This window comes from Daucus carota, chromosome 7 (genome assembly GCF_001625215.2).
Source record: "Daucus carota subsp. sativus chromosome 7, DH1 v3.0, whole genome shotgun sequence".
In the NCBI taxonomy this organism is placed as follows: domain Eukaryota; kingdom Viridiplantae; phylum Streptophyta; class Magnoliopsida; order Apiales; family Apiaceae; genus Daucus; species Daucus carota.
In genome coordinates this window covers 29,207,317-29,232,641 of record NC_030387.2, presented here as the reverse complement: position 1 = coordinate 29,232,641, position 25,325 = coordinate 29,207,317, and the positions used below count along the sequence as shown (strand labels likewise).

Below are 25,325 nucleotides of genomic sequence, written 5' to 3'. Positions count from 1 at the left end.
TAAAGAGAAATAGCTAAATATTTTAATTGACACAACTATATATTTGATTTCCTGGTTTAAAAGAGCGCAAGGTTCTAATATAATTTTTTTACTAGTTATATTTATTTTATATTGAATATTTTAATGAAAAATTTTACTGTGTCCGAAGAAATTTTTTTGGCCCCCTTATAGATGTTTGCTGACTTCGTCCCTGTTAAACTGCATGACATTGCTCATTCGACTTGGACTAGAAAGAGATCAAACTCATTGCAGACACCACAAATAGGCTGGTCAAGGTAAACGTTGATGCAGCTACATTAGCTAATGATAATCTGTTGGTATTGGGGGTGTAATCCATGATGAAAAGGGAGGTATTTTGCGAGCTATGTACCAGCGGTGGAAAGTTCGTGGTCGCCTAGAGATGCTGAGGCAATAAGTCTCAAGGAAGAGTTGTCCTATACAAAGCAACATGGCATTACAAAATGTGTATTTGAGACGGACCCAGAACTCCTTGCAGAAGCGTGTAATGGTGGTACCAGCAGATCTTATTTCCTTTCCATTGTTAGAGATTGTGTTTAGTTGTTTAAGCATTTTGAAAATGTGCTAGTGCAATTTGTGCATAGGGCTCGAATGAAGTCACTCACTCTTTAGCAAGAACATCTCATACTATGTCAGACTAATTAATGAAATGAAGAGATGGTTGCTCCTGATTTCCTATTGGATGTTCTTACCTATATTTGATTTAGTGCAAGTACGTTTATTCAAAAAGTTGTGTCATATTCATAATAGCAATGCATGATTAAGTAAAAGCAAAATACAATGTATCTTTGCATTCATTTTGTACAAAGTAGCATGCATAGGAAATCATGTTTGATATACATATGCATATATAAGTCCAAAATAATGAAATAAAGGGTACATAATAATGACAAATGTTATAACAAGAAATCAGTTTAACCAGTTATATACGGTGAATGCAAGCACTCATGCAATGTCGCGATTTAGGAGTCCTCTGGTGGCTGATCCTCAGTACTCTCTGCTTCTTCTTCCGGCTTATCTTCTGCATTTTCCTCAGAGGTGCCTTCTGCCTTTTCCTCTGGCGCCCCTTCTGCATGGTCTGCTGTATGGTCCACAGCCGCTGCTCCATTTTTAAACTTGGCAGCCTCGAGAACATGATGGTAATTTCCCTTCTCCAGGAAGAGTTGAGCAAAGTGGTGTTTACAATACAGAACCCCATCAAGAGCAGCATAAGATGAATGTGTAAGAGGACACCCTCCACGAGCACACTTGAAACATGGCTTATGGTATGATTCTCCCTCCATTGTAATCTGATTTATATTGGTAACACTCATCAATACATATGTTTATAATTACAGATTTTATCATACATAAATTCAAAGTTCACGATTTTCAGGCCACAAAATAAATTCAGGGACACCTTTTAACTTTCTAATTTTCATTTTTCACTCCAAAATTTTATGAAGAAATCCTGTGGGAAAAAACATATGGAGAACTCTTTCCTAGACAGCCGTCTACATAGGTATGTGAAATTATATAGGTATGTGAAATTAATCACAAGTCACAAACCTTCTCAAGTGGATAAACAGTTTTCTGACAAGCGGCACATTTATCTTGGGTTCCAGTGAACAAGGAAGAAAGCTTGCTTGGAGCATGTGCCTGCATATTTAAAGAAAAATTATTGTTCTATAACAATCCTAAAAAATTTCATGTTTCATATATAAATAGTTTTTTTTTTCCAAAAAATCTCCACTTCAATGTAAAGTGAACAGAACTGAATGTACATATAGATGAATCATAGATTGGAACATACTACTGCATTTTCTTTTTCTTTGGCTGTCCGGATCAGTGATCATCACAACAAAAATAAAAGCGGTTAGTGAATAACCAAAACATATTTAAACAATAAATGAACTTTTAACCAAAAATCTAAGAAACTGTACTAATCAATTGTACACAGAGGGGAGCTCTCACTTGAATGGAAATTCTTGCTGAAATTTCCAGATTCCTTGAAAAGCTGTTCAAAATGAGGCTTGCAGTAAAGAGTGCCATCCATTGATGAGTAGCTGCTGATCTGCCAAGAACATTGATCTCCGTTAAGCCACTGATAAATAATAAATAGACATACGTAATGTATAGAATCTTTTATGAGAATAACAAACTCTTTACCGCAAGAGTTCCTTTGCAATGGCTGCATTTGAAGCAGGATTTGTGATATGTCAATCCATCGACGGTTAACAAATCCATAAAATACACGGTCTTGTCACAAGCCTTGCATTTATCCGTAGTTCCTGTGAACGACATGTTTTCTTATTCCAAATATAAAAGTTAGATAAAATCTCTCTTTGTTATTGAGGGGGAAAGAAACTGAATTACTTAGCGGCAAATTTTATTAAAATGATGATTATGTAGTATCTTTCTGCAGATGATACTACCAAAAAGTCTTTCTTGAGTTCAAAACTGAACAGATTTATATTACAGATGATGAAAAATTTATCATTTTCTGATTGATATCAAGTTATTTTGCGTTGCACCAATGATTTCGGAATCATTACAGGATTATAGTAAAGGTAAAAATGGAATGTTGATGCAGTAAATTGTGGATGAGTAAAAAAAGGTTGATCAATGTTTTTGACTTGTTCTATTTAAAGGATTAGAGGTCAAGAAAACAAAGGGAGACAAATGAGCTTTATGTCTTGATGGTTATTTCATATCTTGTTTTTGAATCTGAAATTAGTTGGGGAACTAGACCGGATGAGAAAAAGTGCGTGTTAAGCTAATCATTCTTGACTCAAACCGATATGCCAATATTTCGACTGTTTGATTGGTTTAATAAATAAATAAAATAAAATATGTGAATGAATTTTATTGAATAATAATATTTGAAAAATGTAAGTTTTTATTCATTCCGCTTTTTAATTATAAAATATATAATATAAATTTAGTTCATTTCAAACTTATATTCAAAAAAACTATTTTAAATTTCATATTTTAATTTTTAATATGCAAGGGTGAATAGGTGGGAATGATCACTCAATTAATCGGTATAATTAATTACTTTTATGATTGAATATTTAAAATCCGATCAATCACAAAAACGATCAAGTACTATTCCGTTTTTATAAAAAATAATGAAGCATAGACATGAGTAGAATTGAACATAGAAATTTGAATCGGGTTATTCAAATTTTTAGTCTGAATTTGATCAAAAAATCGGATATTAAAGATTCAATACTTTTAGTTGGATATAGTCGATGAGAAAATCCCAATTGAAATTCAGGAGATTGAATTGTATCATTTAGTTTGATTAAAATAAAATGTTAAAGAGGTCGGAATATTTGGTCTGGTACATAACGTAAATCAATTGATTTCAGAATTCACAGTGAAGTGGCGGCATCGTCCGTACAAGCGCCAATCTCTCCTAGCCAGATCTCAAATCTCTCTTCGAATTCATCGACTCAATCGAATCATCAATCGAATCGATGATCCATTCAAATCGGTGTTAATATGATCTCTATTGTTATCATTCGCTGATTTTTGTTCGTCTTTTTGTCCATTTTGCGAATAAAAATCTTAATTTGAAGATTGTGCGTGGGTTGTTTTGTGGGATGCTTCTCTTGTTGATCTCGGCTGGCTCCAGAACTACATCGCCGGAATCCTACTTCCCTACCTTACTTCATCACCTGCTTTCTCTAGTACTTTTATTTTATTACTTGAAAAGAAACGTTTATAATCCTAAAGGTACGATCTTGACATCCTTTTCTTTGTAAATCTTGATTTGTCCTTTGATTTGTACGAGTTTTCGACTACTGCATTCAAAGTGTTTTAAGTTCTGTGATGTACTTGGGTTGTGCTTCAACTTTGTTTGTATGATTTTGAGTTCTATTGTGTTGTTGCCGAGCTGCTACTGAGTTGTGTTTCGTCGCGGGTTTGTTTAGTTGTGGCTTGTGGGTTTTAGTATTGATTTTCAAAAAAAATCTGTATTTAGATTATGTTTAGTAAATTGTTGTATTTGTGTTTCTGCAATTGCTGAGTTCGTCGTCCGAGTTTCGTTGTTCTGCATGTAATCGAGTCGTTGAGTTTTGTACTGAATCACAACCCCGAGTCGTTGAGTTTTGCACTGAGTCAAAGTTGGCCGTAACCGTTACATTTTTGAATCCGTAATTTATTGTGATTGTTTGATTTTTAGGTAACATTTTAATTTTAAATTAGGTTGGCTTTAATTACGGGATCTTTTTTATTGACTATTCATTATTTGTCTTTATTAGCTTTAATTATAATATTTACGTTTTAAATTGTGATTGTAATCAGATAAATACTCTTTATGAATATTTAGTACTATTTATGGGGGTCATTGATGACTTTATTGTGCCGTTAATGGCTTTCAGTGCCATTTTTATGGCTTGTGTCACCATTTTATGGTCATTATATATATAATATTCTTAATTATGTTTTTTTGAAAGCATTCTTAATTATGTTTTAAACTCTATTTTTATTCCTTTGTTAAATTATATTATTATGTAGTGTAATTAATATTTCTACTTTATTTTATTTCCTCTTTTTATATATATACATATATATTTTTTCGTTCTTGTGTTTTATTAGATTCTATCCTTTTTACATTAATTATATATATATATATATATATATATATATATATATATATATATATATATATATAATTTACTTGTATATTGATTTATGTTTTGTTTGGTTTGTTTTTTCAGGATACTTTTGGAAGCGAGGTTCACGGGTATTCTTTTCTCATTCATTTAAGTTTTATTGTCTATGCGTCCGGAGTTGTGCTCGCATGACTTTCGGTTAGATGATAAACTTTTTTGAAAGAAATTTATCCCGGATGCGGTTTATTGTATTTTGATACAATTCATCTACGTGTATGTAGACCTTAAAAAAAAATGGGGTTAATTATCAAGTTGGTCACTGAAGTGGGCTTAATGTATCAAATTGGTCACTGAACTCAAAACGGTATCAAGATGGTCACTGAAGTCACCAAAAATATCAAACAAGTACCATGAAATATAAGTTCAAGCAGAAAAAAATATTATTTATAAAGTTTTACATATTATTTTTGAATGTTACCAAAACCAAGTAAAAAGTTATGACTTCTAATATATATGATAATATATTTAGATTTTATCAAGTTTATTCATTATTTATTTTTAATTAAAACAAAAAAATAACTATATAATAAATTATAAATAATAAATAAACTTGATAAAATATAAATATATTATTTTAAATACTAGAAGTCATAAGCTTTTAGTTGGTTGTGGTAACATTTAAAAATAATGTGTAAAATTTTATAAATAATATTTTTACTATTTGAACTCATATTCCAAGGTACTTTGTTTGATATTTTTGGTGACTTTAGTGACCATCTTGATACCGTTCTGAGTTCAGTGACCAACTTGATACATTAAGCCCACTTCAGTGACCAACTTGATAATTAACCAAAAAAAATGTTTAAAACAACAAGTTCATCTTGTTGATGGTTAACTCAGTCGTACGATAAAGAAAATACGATCGTACATATTGAAAATTGGTGTTGATCAATTGATCAATTTAAATTAAACCTTTTCAATAAATCAGAAATTTTTAGTCAAATCGAAGTATAATCAATAAATTAATATTTTTTTTAATGATTAATTAAAACTTAACGATAATTTTTCAATAAATCAGTAAAAAAAAAGCAAAATTAATCTACAATAAAAAAAATCTACCTTTTCAATTTAAATCGAGCTCAGGAGACCGCCCAAAAACCAATAGGACAAACGACGACGTTCGAAGTTTCATTGAGGGTCCGAGTTTTATATACATACAACCGGAGGGTTTATGCAAATTGAGAGACGGCAAGGCGAAAATGGTGATGTCGCCGGCAGTAAACACGTACCCACTCTCAAGCTACACTTTCGGTAGCAAAGAAGCCAAGATTGAGAAAGATACTTCTGTTGCTGATCGTCTTGCCCGTATGAAAACCAAGTAACTTTACACTCTCTTCCTTCTTGGTTTTGCAGCTTTTTTATACTTGTTTTTCAAGAATTTTTTTGATGAAACTTAGTTGAATTCATTCAATAACTATGTGGGGTGCCTTATTTTTTGTCCAAGTGAAAACCCTTTTCAGTGATTGTGCCATTATTGATTTTGGGTTTTGAATTTTGGCAGTGTAGCTGAGGTAAAGTCTTGATTTTTACATCTGTTGTTGTAAAGATTAATGCTTTTTTTTTTTTAATTGTTATTTACTTAAATTCGTCAAAGAACTATGTTGGGTTTCGTTAGTGTTTGTCAGAGGTGAAAACCCTTTCCGGTGATTGTGTTATGGCTATAATGGTGTTTTGAACTCTGGCAGTGTAGCTGATGTGAAGTTTTAATTTTTGCATATCTGGTTGTAAAGATTAGTAGGAGTACTTTTTTATTTGAATTGATATTTATGACCTGTTGTTTCATTTTGATTATTTATTGCATTGTGTTTGTTTGGATGTGCAGCTATGTGAAGGAAGGAATGAGGACTTCGGTTGAGGGGATATTACTGGTCAGTGTAAATTAATTATTTCATGTGTTGAAGTTGTTTTTTAGTAGTTTGTGATTACGGTTATGTAATGAGTTTAACTTGAGAGGCTGTATATGAATAAATTTCTTTGCTCAATTTTTATTGCATAAATTACGTGGCTTGGTTTAACTTAAGCGCGTTTTGGGAGATATATGTTTATTATAGGCTGAATGTCTGGCTGCAAACTTTAACTGGTTTGTATGCTGAAAGATATTGAAGATACACAGGTCTTCGATTGTTTATTTTAATTTTTTGGTCAATAGGGATGTGATCCAATTGTAAATGGCAAATTGTCTCCTCTCTCAACCAAGATGTCAGGAGTTTGTGTATTCTCATAAATAACAGGATTGGATACAAATAGATAATAGTTAGCAGGATATCAATGCTCGTTTATGTTCGAAAGTACATATATATATAGGCTATAGCAGAACTGGATTCTGCTGCTAAACTTTATATATGCGTGTGTACAGATTTTAACCAGTTCTTGATGTGTGAGTGAGAAATGGATGAGTGCTGGTTATTTTCTTGATCTTTAATTTGAAAGATTTTGTTAGTTCTAGCTCTTTAGTGTAAGTTGAAAGACCAAGGTAACTTGTTAAATTTAAAGACACTTCTCATGCTCATATGTCATGTCTGCTATTCGCATGTTCTTAAATTAAGCTTCCACCTTTGGATATTTATTATAGCTTGATCTTTTTAATTGTTCACCTATTCATTTATCACTGTGGTCTTGATATGTTACATCAACAATCAAAATTAACTTACTAAGCCTGATTTTATGTCTTTAGACTATTGGAGCTGATCTAGGACAGCTTTAAACAATTCCCACAAAAGCTGATTTCATGTAATCTTAATATCAATAGGGCCTTATATTGGGAGCAGTAGGTAAAATGTCTATTACAAATTACAATATTAAGTTGCTTTTGTTATAAAGCCAATTGCTTTGTCTGTCTCAGTTGGAAAAATTAAGTTGACCAGATGTAAAAAGAATTATTCTTAATTGCTCGGGTTCTTAATTTTATTAAACCCAACGATCTCTCCAACGCAGAAATGGTTTAGAGTTCACATTCTCATCGTCTTTGGTAAAATCAAGTCCACCGCGGAGACATTCATAAACCGCTCTACCGTAGTTTTTAGCGGATAATCCCAAATTTAGGTTAAATAGTACATCCCAACAGGGGACGACCATACTTGTTCAATTTATCTCTCTCAACTTGGATGCCATGAGGCGGTCCTTGGAAAGTTTTAACATAAGCAACGGGAATTCGCAGATCTTCCAGACGTAGAGCGCGCAGGGCTTTGAACCCAAATACATTACCTACAATAGAAGTAAATCCTCCATGTGGATAGTAAGCCTGTTGTGTGTCATATTATGCCGTTTTAGCAAAACAAAGACACCCAATAAACCTCCAAAATGCAAACATCATTTTGGTTTAGTTGCAAAGCAAAAGTATATGGCTAAATATGCAAATTACTAGGTGCATCCAGCCTGAGACGAGTAGAATGTTTTAGTTGTGGTCTTTAAGACAAGACTGCAGTTATTTACAATGTAATTGCTAGCCTAAAACCTTTCTGCAAGGTAGAATCTTCACAATTTGTGCAGTTATATAAGTAGAACAGTATTCTAGTGTTATATCGTTATGTGTTTCTCAGTGATGAACTGATGATAGATACTGTTAAGTGAAAGGCTTTTGCTGCTTTTGCAGGTACAAGAGCATAACCATCCCCATATTCTTCTTCTGCAAATAGGCAATACCTTCTGTAAACTTCCTGGCGGTCGTTTAAAGCCTGGAGAAAATGGTATTAATAATTTTTGGATAATCAGATCTTTATCTCTGTCTCTTTCTGTATGTATATAGAATTTAAAATATCCTTTGCTGCAGAAATCGAAGGGCTGAAAAGGAAATTATCTAGCAAATTGGCTGCAAACTCTTCAAATCTACAGCCAAACTGGCAGGTTTGCTCTTTCTCTGTTACACTACCAAATATATCGCAACTTCTTTATGAAAACTTCACAAAATCCCCCATGGTTGATAATGCTACTTTATAGTTTGTTTGTGCTAAAAAAGCAAAAGTCTATTGTGAGCGAAATAAGCTCGTTCATGGAGATTTCTTACTGAAATATGGCAACTACTTCCATTTTTAAAGAACTAATTCATGCAATTTGTTACGATAAGAAATTGTTTTAAAGCTGCTTGTTAAACCCTCAATTTCTCAGTCTAATTACTGAAACCGGTGCTTGATATTTGGTCATCCTTTTGTCCGGTGTAAAATACCTTAGAACTACAGACTCCACAAATAATTAAAATAATACTAATAAAGCAAGAAAGTATACATGTTGAATCCAATATAAATAAGTTCAACACAATGCCTAGTGTCATGTCTGTGACTTAGAGAAAATGTAAAGGAAGATACGGTTTGAGTAGATGTGTCGGAATTCGGAAACCTCCACTCTAGTTATATACATATTTGAATTTGCAAGTCTGCTACTTCTATAAGAGGCAAGTTCGGAGTACAGAATCAGTTCCCAAAGGTGAGGGTTTTACACATGAATAAAGCTTATTTTTAATACCAACTAATTAACTAAACATGACACCTTTGTACTTTACGATACCTGTAATTCCATTTATTTTACTTGTAATTTGATTCAGAAAATAACACATTATATCTGTCATGTATGTTATATGTTATACATAATGTTATATATATTATATTATTAATTATACTAGCCTTTAACTCGTGCGAAGCACGGGCGGGTACATAGTTCGTAATTAATTATTTATAAATTTAAATTTTAACATCATTTTATTAGTATTTTAGTACTCCCTCCGTCCCTATTTATCTGTCCACTTTGGAAGTAAAAATTTGTCCCTATTTATCTGTCCATTTATACTTTCAAAACTAATTTAATGATAGTTTTTCAAATATATCTCCATAATTTCAATTTTCAAGGCTTGACTTATTTAAAACTTGGTTGAATTCATGTTTTCAAGACATAAAGTAGGGGTATTCCACCATTTTCAAGATATTAATTAGAGGTATTTAATGAAAAAGTTCATACAATCAATTATTCCTTGGTATGTGTTTTTTTTCCAAAATGGACAGATAAAAAGGGACGGAGGGAGTATTAATAAATTGAATTTTAATTAAATTATATTAACCAAGTAATTATATTTTCTCATAAAAATTTAACTTTTACAATTTATTATCTATTTATGAATATTTTTCTGTTATTAATATGTGTTAATATATTGTTCAATTAATTTTAAATCAGATTTTTCATATTTCGTATATATCTTCGTACGTATGAAAAAAGATATTTGTTGTATAATAAATTAGAGTTAAAAAGAATTATATTAAGGATAATGTATTAAAACTCAAAAAACAACAATTGAAACTCAAAAAACTATTAAGTTTACATCTTTGACTCTTTGTACTGTATTTTATGTGAAGCTGCGAATGCTGAGTGTATGTGTGATGGAGAGGGAGACTGATACTTGGATCCCGTGATATTCTTTGCTGCTGTTGGTAAAACTAAGATTTGAATTACCAAGTCTTGGAATCTAATAAGAGATTGATTGTTAGTTGTATTCTTTATATTTTTAGTAGGGGTAAAATGGGTAAGTCAATAAAACATGCCTAAACCAAAAAAATCTAACCAAAATTTTGTACGACTACAAATTAAACCTATGTTGGCTTTTTATAGTATAGTACAGATATTATATAAATTATCGTTGTAGTTAGATACTACATATAGCTTTTGATAGGCATCTATTTATATGGAAATTTAATTCCAGAGCAATTTGTATGGCAATTGCCTTGCATGCACATGAATTATGCAAGTTTAATACAAATTGTTCACGAAATTAAAAAAACTAAAAAATTGCTCTGGAAATAATATTTCCCTAACTATACGGTAGTTAATGTGGTTGGTCGCTTAGTCATCAGGGGCAAAAATTTTCACTATTTAATGTTATTATTAGTGAAATGACTAAGGTTCGATCTCTGGCAACTACCAAAAAAGTCATGTAAAATTTTTGGTAAAAGAAAGGAAATTGAATATTAATATAAGGAATTGTGACAAAAAATTTAATATAAGAAATAAATATTTATAAATTATTAAATTAAACAATAGTATAAGTTACTTATATCTAATAAAAATGAAAATATGAATAGATATAAAGTATTTAGTTGTAGTACTCTAATATTTTGTAATATAGATGTTTTTAAAATATAATACAAGTAAATGAAATATTCAAAAATAATATCCTAATACTTTTATAATATATACTAGCTTCAACCTTGCGCGATGCATGACCAATTTTTTTATATATACTCTGTTATTTATATGTTTTATTGATTTTATTTTTTTTCCCCTCTAGAATAAGTCCAAATAAATGAGTTTATTTAAATTTTATATGTTTTTGTTAAATTTGTTAAAATCAGTCTTTGAACCTGTGAAAATAGATTTAAAAATTGATAAGTCCAAGAGATGTACATATGAAAATGTTTAAATGTATTTTAATTATAAGATTAGACCCATTAAATTAAGATAAGTCTTAAATAATTGTATCCATCAAAATATATGAAGAATAAATAGGCTCAAGAGATGTATTTAAATTACAATGTTCAAATGTATTTTACTTATAATATAATAATGGACCTATTCAAATATGCTTTAAAGTTAAAGGCCCGTAAATCGACCCAAATACCAACCGACCTAAATTTTTAACATTTCGGTTTTAATAATATAGTATAGATGTATATAAAATAAAATTCAGGTATGCATTTAGTAAAATTAAATATATAATACTACTTCGCATAAAGTATCGAATAGGGTTTAAATAATTATTGAAAGAAAAATACCAATTTAAAAATAATATATATATTAAGAGTTACTTGTGCTTTGCAAGGGATATAATCTAGTAAATATATTTAGTATGAGATATTACATATTAGTACCCAAGTTTGGACGATCTTTTGGTTGTGCTATGTTTAGTTGGGAGAATGGAATAAAATGAAATACTGTCAACAAAGTTATAATTCACTCCGACCAAACATAAATCAGTTATTCATTGTTTTCGTCGTGCTTTGTGCGTAAAAGTCATTCTAGTAAGTAATACCATATCAGAAAATATAATATATTAAGAGTTAACCGTGCTTTACAATGGACACAAGCTAGTTAATATTAATTAGTATGAGATATTAGTTCCCAAGTTTGGACAATCTTTTGGCTGTGCTCTGTTTGGTTGAGAGAATGGAATGAAATGAAATACTGTGAGCTGAATTATAATTCACTCCAACCAACCACAAATTACTTATTCATTGTTGCCATCGTGCTTTGTGTGTAGAAGTCATCCTGTCGAAATGGGTCATATGCCTCTGATTCAATTAAGTTTCTCGTGTTTTTTTCAGGAATAAACTTACAATATAGATATATTTGTGCTTAGAGGTTTGCTTTTACTTCATTGACATATGGAACTATGGCAGTGTTGGCGGAGTTAAGTAGACATTGCCACAATGGTATTCGTGAATGTGTAGCCTTTTTCTTGCAGATTGGTGAATGCGTAGCTACGTGGTGGAGGCCAAACTTTGAAACTATAATGTACCCGTACTGCCCTCCACACATCTCAAAGCCCAAGGTAAAGAATTAGATCATGTATGATATGCTCATTGGAGTTCCATAGTTTTCCTCTTACTGTATGTTTTCTTTGTTTTCTATTAAAATTCTTTTGTGGGTTCACTGACCTGGAAATCCTTTCTCCTCAGGAGTGCAAGAGGCTTTACCTAATCCACTTATCAGAAAAAGAGTACTTTGCTGTTCCTAAAAACTTGAAACTCCTTGCTGTTCCCCTGTTTGAGCTGTATGATAATGTTCAGGTATAGTTATGATTCACGGTGCTGGGGCATGTAGCAGTTATTAGATTACCATATTTCTATGGATCTGTCTGGCAGGTTAAGAAAGTAGACTAAAAATTTGAATTAACTAGCTTAAAATAACGTTAAAATTGATAAGCTTAAAAACATATGTTTATAAAATATTAGTACTTGCTTGAATAAATGAATATTAAATTAGTGAGGATGTCTTTCGAAGTACTATGGCTATCAAAGCTGCCATTTCCATCATATACCTACCTTTGTTGCTCCGCTATATAAATAATTTCTCAGTCATTTTCCTTGTCATAATTTTGTTTATTTGTCTGCAGAGATATGGACCTGTAATTTCTACAATTCCCCAACAGCTTTCAAGATTTCAGTTCAACATGATCAACAATGAAACAAATGACAAATAGCTGCTTTGATCCAACATTGATCCAATATTAACTATAAGCTCTGTCAGAACTTTGGTTTGGTTCTGCTGAAACAAAAAACTTCTGAAGCTATTGCAACAGAGAACCAAACTGTGGCAGCCTTTTAACTGTCGTGGTAGACTTAATTTAATTTGAAGAGAACTTACTGTGCCTATTAGGTAATAGTCGTTTAGGTGTGTGGTTTATCCTTTTTTTTTTTAATCTCGATCAATATTATTTAATATTTAAAGATAGGCTTGCCAAATTGACAGACTTTATAAGTCTTCTTATTTTGTCTGACAAGTGTTTTGTCAACCCCAATGTTGTTTGTCCTGTATTATAGCGTGAGCTAGAAGTGAAGATGATTAACAGTTTAACACCCTCAGTCCCATAGTTCATCTGTAAGCTTCAGTATGGTTTTGTCAAGAAGTCGGTTTTTTTAGCAGTCTATTATGATGTTTCCAAGACATGTAAAATCATGCCATGTATAGGCTGTGAAACCCTTTCCTTTTGTATGTATTCTTAGGTTACTTATTAGAAGCAGTGTACTGAAAATGCGCAGGGTTAATCGGTGTCAAGATGTCTATGTCCAGTCACTGATCAATTTCAAATTTTACCAGAGTATAATATATGACTATAATTCATCAGTTTGTTGTGTCTAAAACAATGACTCACTGTTTCAATTAAACAATGTGTTATATCACCTTATTATGAATGCAAAGAATAGAGCAAAGAAGGCACAAGATGTCTAGAGCAGCTCCGCGGTTGCCCACTTCCCACCTAGGGGAGATAGACATGGATTTGGACAGAGAAAAATTAGGCATGTGTGTTGAAGGAGGTAAAAAAAAGGGCAGTTGTCCTTGTTGATGGGCATGGCCTAACTGAACAGACACATTTTTGTTTTTGTAACGTTTTATTTCTATCTGTTATAGTTTTAGGTTATAAGTCGTAAATTTTTTTCATTTATATTGCCCATCTTTCTTTATCTCACTCTTTTTAAATTTTTCTATATTCAAATTATGAATCCAAATAATTCTTAATCTCCAAATTCACAAAATTCAAATTCTAATCCTCAAGCTTCAAATTTTAATTTTCCAGTTCACTATTCAAATCCATATTTCCATCAGTTCAAAATGCTAGTATGGAAAATACACAATTTGCAAAGCAACAAAATCGAAATTTTATATCTCAAACTCCCAATCCTTCATTTTCATTTCCAAATAATTTGTTTTCATTTATCTAAAATTCACAAATGTATCCTTTCCAATATGATTATAATTTTCCAATACCACTTTCACAATTTTCTCATTTTGATGGTAGAGATGTCATATATTGAAATGAAAATAACATTGAAGTTGAAGATATACAAGAAAATAGGGTTTGGTGGAATGAGAACGAGATAAGCTTTTGATTAGTGCTTGGTTAATATCTTGATTGATCCACTGATTGGTGTTGATCAAAAGGATGAAATATTTTGGAACGAATTCATCAGCATTAAGAAAAAAGTAATCTCATTCCTATCATGTTGCATAATATGACTGTCGAATATGAAAGAGACACATGTGCTACTCCATTTGGTCCGTCATCATCTTATGATGACACAACAAATGGATTACTACAATCAAATTTAGTGCAAAAACCTTTTATTTCATATGAAAATTATATCCAAAGAATTATGCAACGGTGTCTTGAGTTCCGTGTTCATATTTTTTTGGGTTTGTCTAGTGTGTGCTCATGGGCATATGCTAAGCACTAACATTTATAAAATTGGAGGGTTTTGATTGGTGTGGTTGTTGTACATTTATAAAATTGGAGGGTTTTGATTGGTGTGGTTGTTGTAATTGCAGGGAGTCCACCATTATTAAAGAAGATAAACCAATAGAAACCATCCAAATTTATAAATTTTGGTGCTAGTGTGTGCCCATTGGCACACTATAGAAAAACCGTAATTTTTTTATCAATCCAATGGTGTCTTGAGTTCTGTGTTCATACTTTGTTAAGAGCATTTCCAACAACTTAACTATATGGTGTCCTAAATTACTATCATAAGGAATATGACATAAAAAACAACTCCAGCATAGTTCTAGCAATTCTTTAAAAAGTTAGGATGCCCCCTTCATTCCTCATTTTTAAGGATTGGGGAGACATTCTTCATACTATTTTGAAAAATAAAATATTCACTTCTTTTCTTTTTCCCACTCTTTCCCTCATTTCACTCTCTTATTATAAGTTGAATATAATATTATAATACTAGAGAATGTAAATAGGGAATGTTGTTGGAGTTCTCATTCAATAAAATGCAGTAATCTTTAAAAAAAATACATATTTTATTATATATTCAGGGAACCAATTAGAGCTGAAGATGCTCTAATAACACACTTGACTATAATGTTTATTCATTATTTTTAGTTCAAGTAATAAATGAAAATACATGTATATGGAACATTTGTGCATAAAGGTATATCAAAAGCCAAAAAGTAATAAATAAAATCTTGGAGTGTTCAAATAAAATCTCAGTAACCATGACTAAATTTTCCATGAATCTTTCAAAATCTAATAGATATTAGTTAGATTTTAACATATATAAAAATTTCGAAAATAAAAGCTTATACTCCCTATGTTTTCAAATACTTGACGTTTGACTTTTTGGCAGACAATTCTAAGAGTTTTGACTGCATACTTAAAATTATTATTTTTTAATTTTTTTTGAATAAAAATATTAATCTTATATTTTAATTCACAAAAAAATTTTAATTTTAGTTATGTGGTCAATGCACCTAAAGATGTGTGCACAAAAATCAAACGTCAAATATTTGAAAATAGAGTATAAAAGATTGAAAAAACTCTATCAAACTAATTTTTTTGTAAAATTCAAAAAATCCCGATATTTGAAAATATCACATCTTAATACATTCTATAAAATCTTAATTACACACCGTAAAATTTTGAAATACAATAAAATCTTTAATATCTCAAGATTTTTTGAATCTTAATTAATTACTCTATTATTAAATCCACATTTAATACCCTTTAATTTTACAAAATCGAGTGTAGGTAGTTTAAAAACAAGCACAATCAAGGAAAAGGGGGTATAAATCCACCCACCCAAACAGAGCCTAACCATTTCGCAGTACTTACGGTTACTACTGTATCTATCACAACATCCCCAACCCCCTTCTCTGAAAAAACTAGGGTTTCCCACTTGTAAAAACACACGCTCACTCCTTTCAATTACACACACATCTCAATTACACTCGATCTCAGACGTCAATTCAATCTAACAATTCTTCAATTTGCGATCCGATCTGTGTGGAATGAACTCGCGAGGTAGATACCCGCCGGGAATCGGCGGCGCCGGCGGCGGAAACCCTAATTATCAGCCACGGAACCCCAACCCTAACCAGCAGTATGTACAGAGGAACTATATGCAGAATCAGCAGCAGTTTGCGCAACAGCCGCAGCAGAACACGCAGCAGCAATGGCTGAGGAGGGGCCAAATTGGAGGCGATTCGGGAGCCGAGGAGGTCGAGAAGACGGTGCAGTCGGAAGCGGCTGATACGAGGTAGTGGTTTTCGAGTTTTTTGTTGTGTTGAATCTGTTTTTGTTTTCGGAGAATTTTGGTGAGGAATGCGTTGGGTTTGGTTGATTTGTATGTATGCTGCATTGCGTGGGAATTTTGACTTGATAGTTAGTGTCCATGTGATGATGTTTGTTTATGGATGCTGTATAAAATTGACTTTCATTTTAGTGATATTGTTTGAAGTTACATGAAGGTTTTTTTTTGTTTGAGCGGTTATTGATTGGAAATTTTCATTTTTTGGATGTGTAACTTAAATTAATGCATTTATAGTTGTATCATTTAGTTAGGAAATAATGCATTTAGGTGAAAATTTTACTGTAAAATTTGTAGTGCTTACAATGACAAGTGTCTTGTATCGTTCCAGTGGTTTATTATGTTTTTTTAATTAATGGTGAAAGTAAGAAGATGCCTTTTTAAGTGTTTCCCTTATCTGTCTGAATTTACTATATTTTTCAGCTCTGTATTCTTACAAGTAAATCGGAGTATAGAAAGTATAATTTTAAATTGTCACCAGAGTCCAAGTTGAACAAAATTGAAGTGAAAATATCTGATGGTGGTTTACATTGTGTAGTTCCTGCTGTATTTTTTGTTTATTTAGTGATATATATTCAGTTTTTATTGTTGTTTTGGTTGGTTCTTAAATATAGCTCAAACGATTGGAAGGCCCGATTAAAGCTTCCACCGCAGGACACTCGGTACAGGACAGAGGTAAGGATAAGATGAGAGGTGATGTTGGATGTATTAATTATATCCTTTATTTCCTGGGATGATATATTTTCGTTTACCTTTCTAACACATTATTTCTCACTCTATTTAGAATCTGGCTCTCAATACTTAAAATATATATGTACATAGTTGAAAAAATATCATGTTATCACTGTGTGGTAAAATAGATGCATTGTATGCTAAATTACTTGGATCCGTGAACTGTTTTATCACTGTTTGATATTCTGAATATCTTATTTCGGATCCAGTAACCAAGATGACTGACTGTAATAGTGTAACTTAATAGGTTTTCCTTCTTTTATGTTCTGTTTTCTTGAAGTCTAACTTTATCGACGCGTTGCCCCTCTTTAGATTGGTGTTCCACATTCAAGCATGAGTGCACATTATAAATCTTTTACCATTTTATGAATGGCATCTTCTTCAGTTTTTGACCTTTGTGAAGTATGACATCCGTGTACATTCTTTTGGAAGTGCCAGACTCTTGTCACATAACTTACCTTAAATCACAATCACTACCTATGATAACAAGTCAGAACATCCTCGGTCTCAGTATAACCCTTTATTATTTTGCGAAAATACGACATGCTTATTATTATATGCATGAGTGAATTACTGAATTGTGTAGTTAAACGAGATGTCAAGATATATTTCTAATTTCTAGGCTAAGGTTCAGTTCTGTTGGAGTTGGACTATATACACCTTTGCTTTCCATCTTACATTACAAAGTTCTTTTCTTCTTGGTTCCTTTTTTATATAAATTTTTTTTGGAGAAAATTTTATTTTATGACCAGATAAGCTATATTCATTTTCGAACTAGAAGTTGATAGAATAGGTAGAGAAAATATTATACTGATTTTTATGGTGATATATCTTTATGTGGTAGAGATTTTGCTTTATCAGTTTTGTATATAAAAATGGTGACTAGTCTGACCAAGTCATTTCTTTAACGAAAGTTGTCTTGTATCTTCCTTTTTAAATACCTAAATATTAAACAAGGCAAGAAGCTGTAAAGTTTATATTTCTCAATCTACTATGGAACCCTACCATGTCAATGTAACCAAACGGTAAAAAACTTATATTACATTATGATGTAATTTAGCTATGTAGCAACTATGTTCAGATTTTATTTCGTAATATATGTCATTGTGAAACCTTTTTTTTATTTTATATATTTTTAACTTTATAGATCACTAATTACTTCAGTATATAAGGTTCTATGATTTTTGAGGCCCAGTCTGGGTTATTTAAAAGAATATACTTTTCACTTGAAACTACTACTATTATTACTGAGAAAAGTATTTTTTGACTTCCAAGTTGCTATTTGTTTATATAATTTGTCAGTAATATAAAATGTATTATGTCTGAAATAGACAAAATAACAATACTTTATTTGATACACATAGAAAATATTTTACATTTTAAAGTTGTTCCCTACTGTGCTTTTAGTGTTTTGGGCCTCAAAATTTGGGGGGTTTGTCTAAAATTGGGCTTCTTAATTAATTTTAGTGGTATCCTGACCAAAATTTAGTTGGTTCCAAGTTTAAAAACTATACTATATTAATCCGACTGCAAGACTGAGTGGGTACTTAGGCACCCTCTTGCAGCAACGTTGGTCTTCCCCTGGGTATTTAACTATTCATACTTTTTTATGAAATCAAATTGCACAGACTGTTATAAGTAAATGTAAAAAGTATGTATTTTGCATTTTTCAAAATTTGACTTAAGTTATTTATGAAAGATGAACTTATTTTGCACTTTCAGAATTTAATTAACTAATAAGTTGATGACAATTTACTTTTACTTGATGTACAAACGATACTTTGTAAATTTTTTATGGAGTTTTGAACTTGTAAGTTCTAATAACTAATCGATATATTAGCAATATTGTTTTAAATAACTATAAGATCATTAAACTAATTTGAACAATTAATTATATATGAATTACTTGTCATACCATTTAAAAGATTGATGGGAATGAAATCTATTGCTTGAGATAATTCATTACACGGACTTAGGTCACCAGATAAAAGCATTTCAGAAATGTTAACGAGGGAAGAAATTCTGTAGTATAGATTCTGCCATCCATTAATGGTACTCTATTGATGTGACTACCGTACTAATGGAACAAAAGGATCAAAGTTTTCCACAACCTACACTTTACATGGCTTAATCTTCCTTTGCTCATTGACAGTCTAGTTCTGTTCCACAGTAGTCCTCCATAAATGATGTTGAATGAGGATATTTGTATTTTGTGAAACTTATGTATCTAGCAACTATGTTCACAGATTTTGGATCTCAAGTTTATTCTTAAATGTCATTCAGAAACATTTTTTAACTTTATAGATTATAAATTAATGCAAGACGATAAACTGATGTGGTAATTAAACTTATATAATCTCCGAGCTTATCTGTAATAACATGAGAAATGTTTTCTTTTTACTTTTTTAGATTTGCAAGATGACAAATTGATAGATGTAAAGAAGGTTATCTTCTGATACCATGTATATTTTTTAAGAAACTCCTTTGTCGTTTACCAATCTATTAAGTTCATAGTTGACCAATCAATCAAGTCCATATTCTGGATAAACTTATATATGTATATCCACAATCTTATATATTTTATTCTAGATTTAGTAACTTATGGATGCTCTCCAATGTTATATTTGTATATCTATCATCTAAGTATACAGAACATTTAAGAGCATCCACAAGTTATTAAAATCTCAAAAAAAGAAAAGATTGGGGATATACAAAATGTAGAGGTATCTGTAATGTGAACTTAATAGATTTAGTAAACGACAAAAGTTTCTCTAAAGAGAAGGCGAACATACACAGCATTGTGGAGATAACATTCTTTACTTAAATTAATCTGTCACCTTGCCGGCTTGCCAATCTAAAAAAGTAATAAAAAAAAGTTTCTTGATAACATATATAATTTACATATTCTTAGAGATCATATAACTTACTTTACCGCATCAGTTTGTCGTCTTCCATTAATTTATACTCTGTAAATTAAAAGAAATGTTTCTCACAGTTTATGGATATACTAGAGATTTGGATCCTGAGAATTTAGTTGCTAGATATTCATTATAATGTAATATAAATATCATCATTCAATGCCATGCCATTTGTAGAAGACTATTAGTGAATAGGACTAGATTGTCAATCACCAAAGGAAGATCGAGCAGGGTAAAGTCTAGGTTGTGGAGGACTCGAATCCTTTTGTTCCAATAGTACGGTAGTCACATCGATGGAGTCACCAGAAGTGGATGGCAGAATTTATACATCAGAATTCCTTCCCTCGATAAAATATCTGAAATGCTTTTTTCTTATGACCAAGGTCATGTATAATGAATAATTTCAAGAAATAGGTTTCATTTCTACTTTTCTAGCAATCTTTTTAATACTCTGGCAAGTATTTTGTATCTTATTCATATGATTTTGATGAGTTTATATTTATTGTTAATTAGAACAGTACTGCTAATATATCAATTGGTTCACACTTAACATTATGAACTTGCTTGAAGTTGCAGTGGAACCATCTCCATATGTTTAGTTCTCTTAACAATCTATTCATTGTGATCCTAAGACTATGCTAATGCTTTTTCATACCAGGATGTAACAGCAACTAAAGGAAATGAATTTGAAGACTATTTTCTGAAACGCGAGCTGCTTATGGGGATCTATGAGAAGGGTTTTGAAAAGCCCTCTCCAATTCAGGAGGAAAGTATACCCATTGCTTTGACTGGCAGTGATATTCTTGCTAGAGCTAAAAATGGTACTGGCAAAACTGCTGCTTTTTGCATTCCTGCATTGGAAAAGATTGATCAAGACAATAATGTGATTCAAGGTACCTATATAATAAGATACTGAAGCTCATGTTTCCATCTTGACACTTCTGTTGTGCTACGTCTTGATGTGAAACATCTGTAGTGGCATAGATACGGAGAATTTGTTCTTATATAACCTCAATCTTTGTGAATCTCGATAATAGTTTTTGCTTTGTGAATTATTATAAGCTTATTTATATAGGGAACTTGTATGGACAATAGAGTATAGCTTGAATAGATTTTGCTGCACTTCCTTAAAATATAAATTGTGGGGGTCTGTGCTTACTGCTAACTGCTAAGTACCCAGTTGAACTGCAGAACTGAAAATGAACATGGCACAAGATTATATGTATATGTCACTCAAATATTAATACCTGTAAGGACATATTAATCCACAACTGGCTTCTATATGAGATTGGAACAGAAGAATAAGCAAGCTTGAGCAGTCATGTTTCTCTGCTACTTTTAACTCTGACAAGGCTACCCAAGTCTTACCAAGTCGCCACGAATGAGTTATTACCAGAGTGTCGTTGGGGTATATTATCAGTGTTTTTTACTCTGTGTGTGTTTGTGTGTGTCTTTTGGGGGAGGGGTGTTGGGGGTTGTGGTATATCAAAGTTATTTATTTTTTGTGTCTGGAGTTGGTTAGTGTGACAAGTGACCTTTCCTGTGAAATAATTGAAGTAGCTACACATTATATAAATGTGTATAGGTTTAAATGCTTACATATATAACATAATCTACATAAATGTATTCCACAGAGAACTGATTTGTTGTGAGGGGCACTGTACAGATGTTGGACCAATTTATTAACAAATCTGATGGCATTAAGTGTAACTAGCTACTTGATATATCAAATCAAGGAGACTAATCTTGTCTAGTCTAAATTACCAATTATTTAAGCGTTGACATCTTTCATTCAGTTTAGGTGGCAATTCAAGTATTATTGTCATAACCTTGTTTGAATTAAATTTATGCTTGTTTGTTGGAATTGTTATTGCATTTTTACCTATGTTGTCTTTGCTGCAGTTGTTATACTTGTTCCTACCCGAGAATTGGCTCTTCAGACTTCACAAGTCTGTAAAGAGCTTGGAAAACACTTAAATATTGAAGTCATGGTTACAACTGGTGGAACTAGCTTAAAAGATGATATCATGCGTTTATATCAGCCAGTCCATTTACTAGTTGGTACTCCTGGAAGAATACTAGATCTTGCAAAGAAGGGTATTTGCAACTTGCAGAATTGTGCAATGCTTGTTATGGATGAGGTATCAGATAATTTTGTAGTCTGTTTAATATTTTAATTTGTAGGTTTAGGGTGAATATAGTAATCTTTAATGAGTGTTGTGCATCAGCTGGAAAACTGGTATTTATTAGTTTATTTTTTCATACTGCTTACTGGTAAAAAAATTTATTTACATATGGTTCATTTAACTATGTATCAGGCCGATAAGCTCTTGTCCCCGGAGTTCCAACCTTCCATAGAACACCTCATTAGCTTTTTGCCTACAAATCGTCAGATTTTGATGTTTTCAGCTACATTTCCGGTGACAGTCAAGGATTTCAAAGATAGATATTTACAGAAGCCCTATGTTATCAACCTTATGGATGAGCTTACTCTGAAGGGAATAACACAATTTTATGCTTTTGTTGAAGAAAGGCAGAAAATACACTGCCTCAACACTCTCTTTTCGAAGGTTTGACCTTAACTTGAACATTTTTCTTATTGTTGTTATCTAGGTTTATTGATGTCGTTCTGTGTAAATTTTGTCCATTTGTCAACTTCAGCTTCAAATCAACCAGTCGATCATATTCTGCAATTCTGTGAACCGTGTGGAGCTTCTGGCCAAGAAAATTACAGAGCTAGGTTATTCATGCTTCTACATTCATGCAAAGATGCTTCAGGACCACCGGAACAGAGTATTTCATGATTTTCGCAATGGTGCATGCAGGAATCTTGTCTGCACTGGTATATTATTTTCTTTTGCATCATAGTTACAGCTATTATTCTGGTATGTTATTTTTTTCTTAGTGGTGCATGTCGTACTGCATCACTTAAATGGATTCTTTTAGCACCCACTTGTCCGGTTAATTTTTTTTCTTTTTACTTTTTTGCGTGCATATAATATGGATACATATTATATTGTACTTCTGTAGTTGTGTTAGCCTATATCCTGTATAAAATCCAATCTTTCTTTTATTTTGTTTATAAGTTGCCTTCTTTTATTCTTTGGTACAGAATAATCAGATTTTCAGCACTAGTTTGCTTTTGCCTTTTCATGTCTGTACCTACACACAACTACTTTTTCAGCCAATACTGGTTCAGGATGAAAGGCATAAGGAGGAATTAAAAACTTCAGTAGTAAGTAAATTGCACATTGATTAATGTTCTCAGGACTAAAGGAAAGTTGAAAAAGCTATGGAGATGCCAACACTAGATGACTCTATAGTTTTTCGTTTCTGTACTGATTTATATCTTTTGAACCATCTTTTCAACTGCATTTGCATCTTTAGCAGGGTCTGTATAGGGTCTGTGTTGTGACTTGTCATTGTGTTATCTCCTCCCTCCTTCAGCCTCGAGAATTTTTTTCACTGTTACAAGTTAATGCTTTCTTCTATTGTGATTGACCATCTTTTTTCCTTGTAAATGGTGGACCACATGATCTACAAATTCTGCAGTATGATTCTGTCTAGGAAATATTAAGAATGTTAAGATCGCATACGTAATTAAAAGAATAGTTTTCTAATTTTAGAACACCAAATGTAGGTATCTTGTACCTATTATTCTTCTTGAGCCGGTAGTTCCGTTGCACAGCTTCTCACTGGTGCAAGATCTTCATCAACAGATATCCTCCTTCAATCTATGTTATTGGTCTCGGCTTTGACTTTTTTTTAGTTCCTAAAGTGTTTATGCAATTGTTGTACTATAACTAGGTAGGGTTGATCTAACTAATAAGTTTTTCCCCTAAATAATACAAAAACATAGAATAAAAAAGTTTTTGTTTAAATCGGGTCGGTGCAGGATTGTAGGATTATTGCTCTGTCATGTAACCTCAGCACGTCGCATTGGATGAATGTTTGATGAATATATTGTGGGTGGCAGAAAGTGAAATGCTTTTTTATTATCAGTTGGTTGATTGCAAGTACTTCATGTCATGCAAAATTGTGAACCGAAATGTGGTTTAGCAACTAAACACGATTATGACCCACTTTTTACTAGATATGACTCCATGTTTGTAGTTTGTACTCAAATAGGCTGATACATATTGCATACAAATTTGTCAAAAGTACTGTTAAAATATCCTGATTGCTGGCAGGAGATTTCAATCATATATTATATTGTAAGATGTTGCTGGTTATTGTAGGGATTATGTCTATTTGACTGACTAAGTTTCTCTTCGTGCTACTAGTTTATTCAAACTCTGATATAAATTTGAATATTCAGATCTTTTTACAAGAGGGATAGATATTCAAGCTGTCAATGTTGTCATAAATTTTGATTTCCCGAAAAGCGCTGAAACTTATCTCCACAGGGTATGTCTGGAAACAGCTTTGCCATGTCCGAATGTAATCTTATTTGTAATTTAATTTAAGTATTCAGTTTGTAATTTAATTTCAATACTCAATTCAGGTTGGTCGATCTGGGAGATTTGGACACCTTGGTTTGGCAGTGAATCTGATCACTTACGAAGACCGCTTTAACTTGTATGTAATTTGAGATATTTTTATCTTTTGCTAGTATTAAAATAACATGTAAGACTTACGCATCTGTTGAATTACTCATCCTTGGTTTTTTTACAGGTATAGAATTGAACAAGAACTTGGGACAGAGATAAAGCAAATTCCCCCACATATAGATCAGGCAATATACTGCCAGTGATCTGCCGTAGACCACCATGCTTCTTTTGCAAGACTGGGAATTTGGTGTGTGATGGCACAGTTCAGCAGATGTATTAAACTCCTTTCATGTTTTAATTGTGAGCTTAACCTTTTTATTTTGCACACAAAGGTCTAAGTAAAAGATCCACAATTGCAACCATGTTTGTCATGGTTGGGTCTTGTAGTCTTTCTCTTTCGATTCTGTTTTTCACAGTCTAGGGTTGTGTTATTATCACCATCTGGCCTTTATTTGCCTTGTGTTGATGCCAGCGCCTTTGAAATCAATAGATAACTCCAGATATGTAGAAAGCTGGAGAAATTCTAGGCATCTGTACTTAAGGCTTTTCATGGAACAACTGCAGATTTCGATCTGCCAAATAAATTGTGATTTTTAGACTTCAACAATCTCTGGACAAACTGGGATTGGGAAAATGAAAGCAGACATTTCTCATTTG

At 32.0% G+C, this 25,325-nt stretch overlaps 3 protein-coding genes across 3 annotated transcripts; 2 read left to right on the top strand and 1 right to left on the bottom strand.

Moving 5' to 3' along the window:
- Window positions 1-760: 760 nt before the first annotated feature.
- On the bottom strand, window positions 761-2,480 carry LOC108194864 (LIM domain-containing protein PLIM2c). The gene is made up of 5 exons (XM_017361801.2): window positions 2,167-2,480; window positions 1,972-2,071; window positions 1,811-1,833; window positions 1,567-1,656; window positions 761-1,307 (listed from the first exon to the last, which is right to left on the bottom strand). Exons 1-5 carry the CDS (start codon window positions 2,299-2,301, stop codon window positions 981-983), a joined length of 675 nt encoding a protein of 224 aa, XP_017217290.1. The 5' UTR covers window positions 2,302-2,480; the 3' UTR covers window positions 761-980.
- Window positions 2,481-5,792: 3,312 nt separating this feature from the next.
- Window positions 5,793-13,005, top strand: LOC108195257 (pre-mRNA cleavage factor Im 25 kDa subunit 2). Its single transcript, XM_017362210.2, has 7 exons — window positions 5,793-5,997; window positions 6,502-6,547; window positions 8,272-8,365; window positions 8,449-8,522; window positions 12,121-12,207; window positions 12,335-12,445; window positions 12,772-13,005. Exons 1-7 carry the CDS (start codon window positions 5,879-5,881, stop codon window positions 12,856-12,858), a joined length of 618 nt encoding a protein of 205 aa, XP_017217699.1. The 5' UTR covers window positions 5,793-5,878; the 3' UTR covers window positions 12,859-13,005.
- A 2,971-nt stretch (window positions 13,006-15,976) lies between these two features.
- LOC108196226 (DEAD-box ATP-dependent RNA helicase 8) lies at window positions 15,977-25,321 on the top strand. The gene is made up of 9 exons (XM_017363417.2): window positions 15,977-16,417; window positions 17,083-17,143; window positions 20,777-21,011; window positions 22,021-22,259; window positions 22,437-22,688; window positions 22,780-22,960; window positions 24,437-24,525; window positions 24,623-24,696; window positions 24,793-25,321. The coding sequence occupies exons 1-9, from the start codon at window positions 16,170-16,172 to the stop codon at window positions 24,869-24,871; spliced, it is 1,458 nt and encodes a 485-aa protein (XP_017218906.1). The 5' UTR covers window positions 15,977-16,169; the 3' UTR covers window positions 24,872-25,321.
- Window positions 25,322-25,325: the final 4 nt, after the last annotated feature.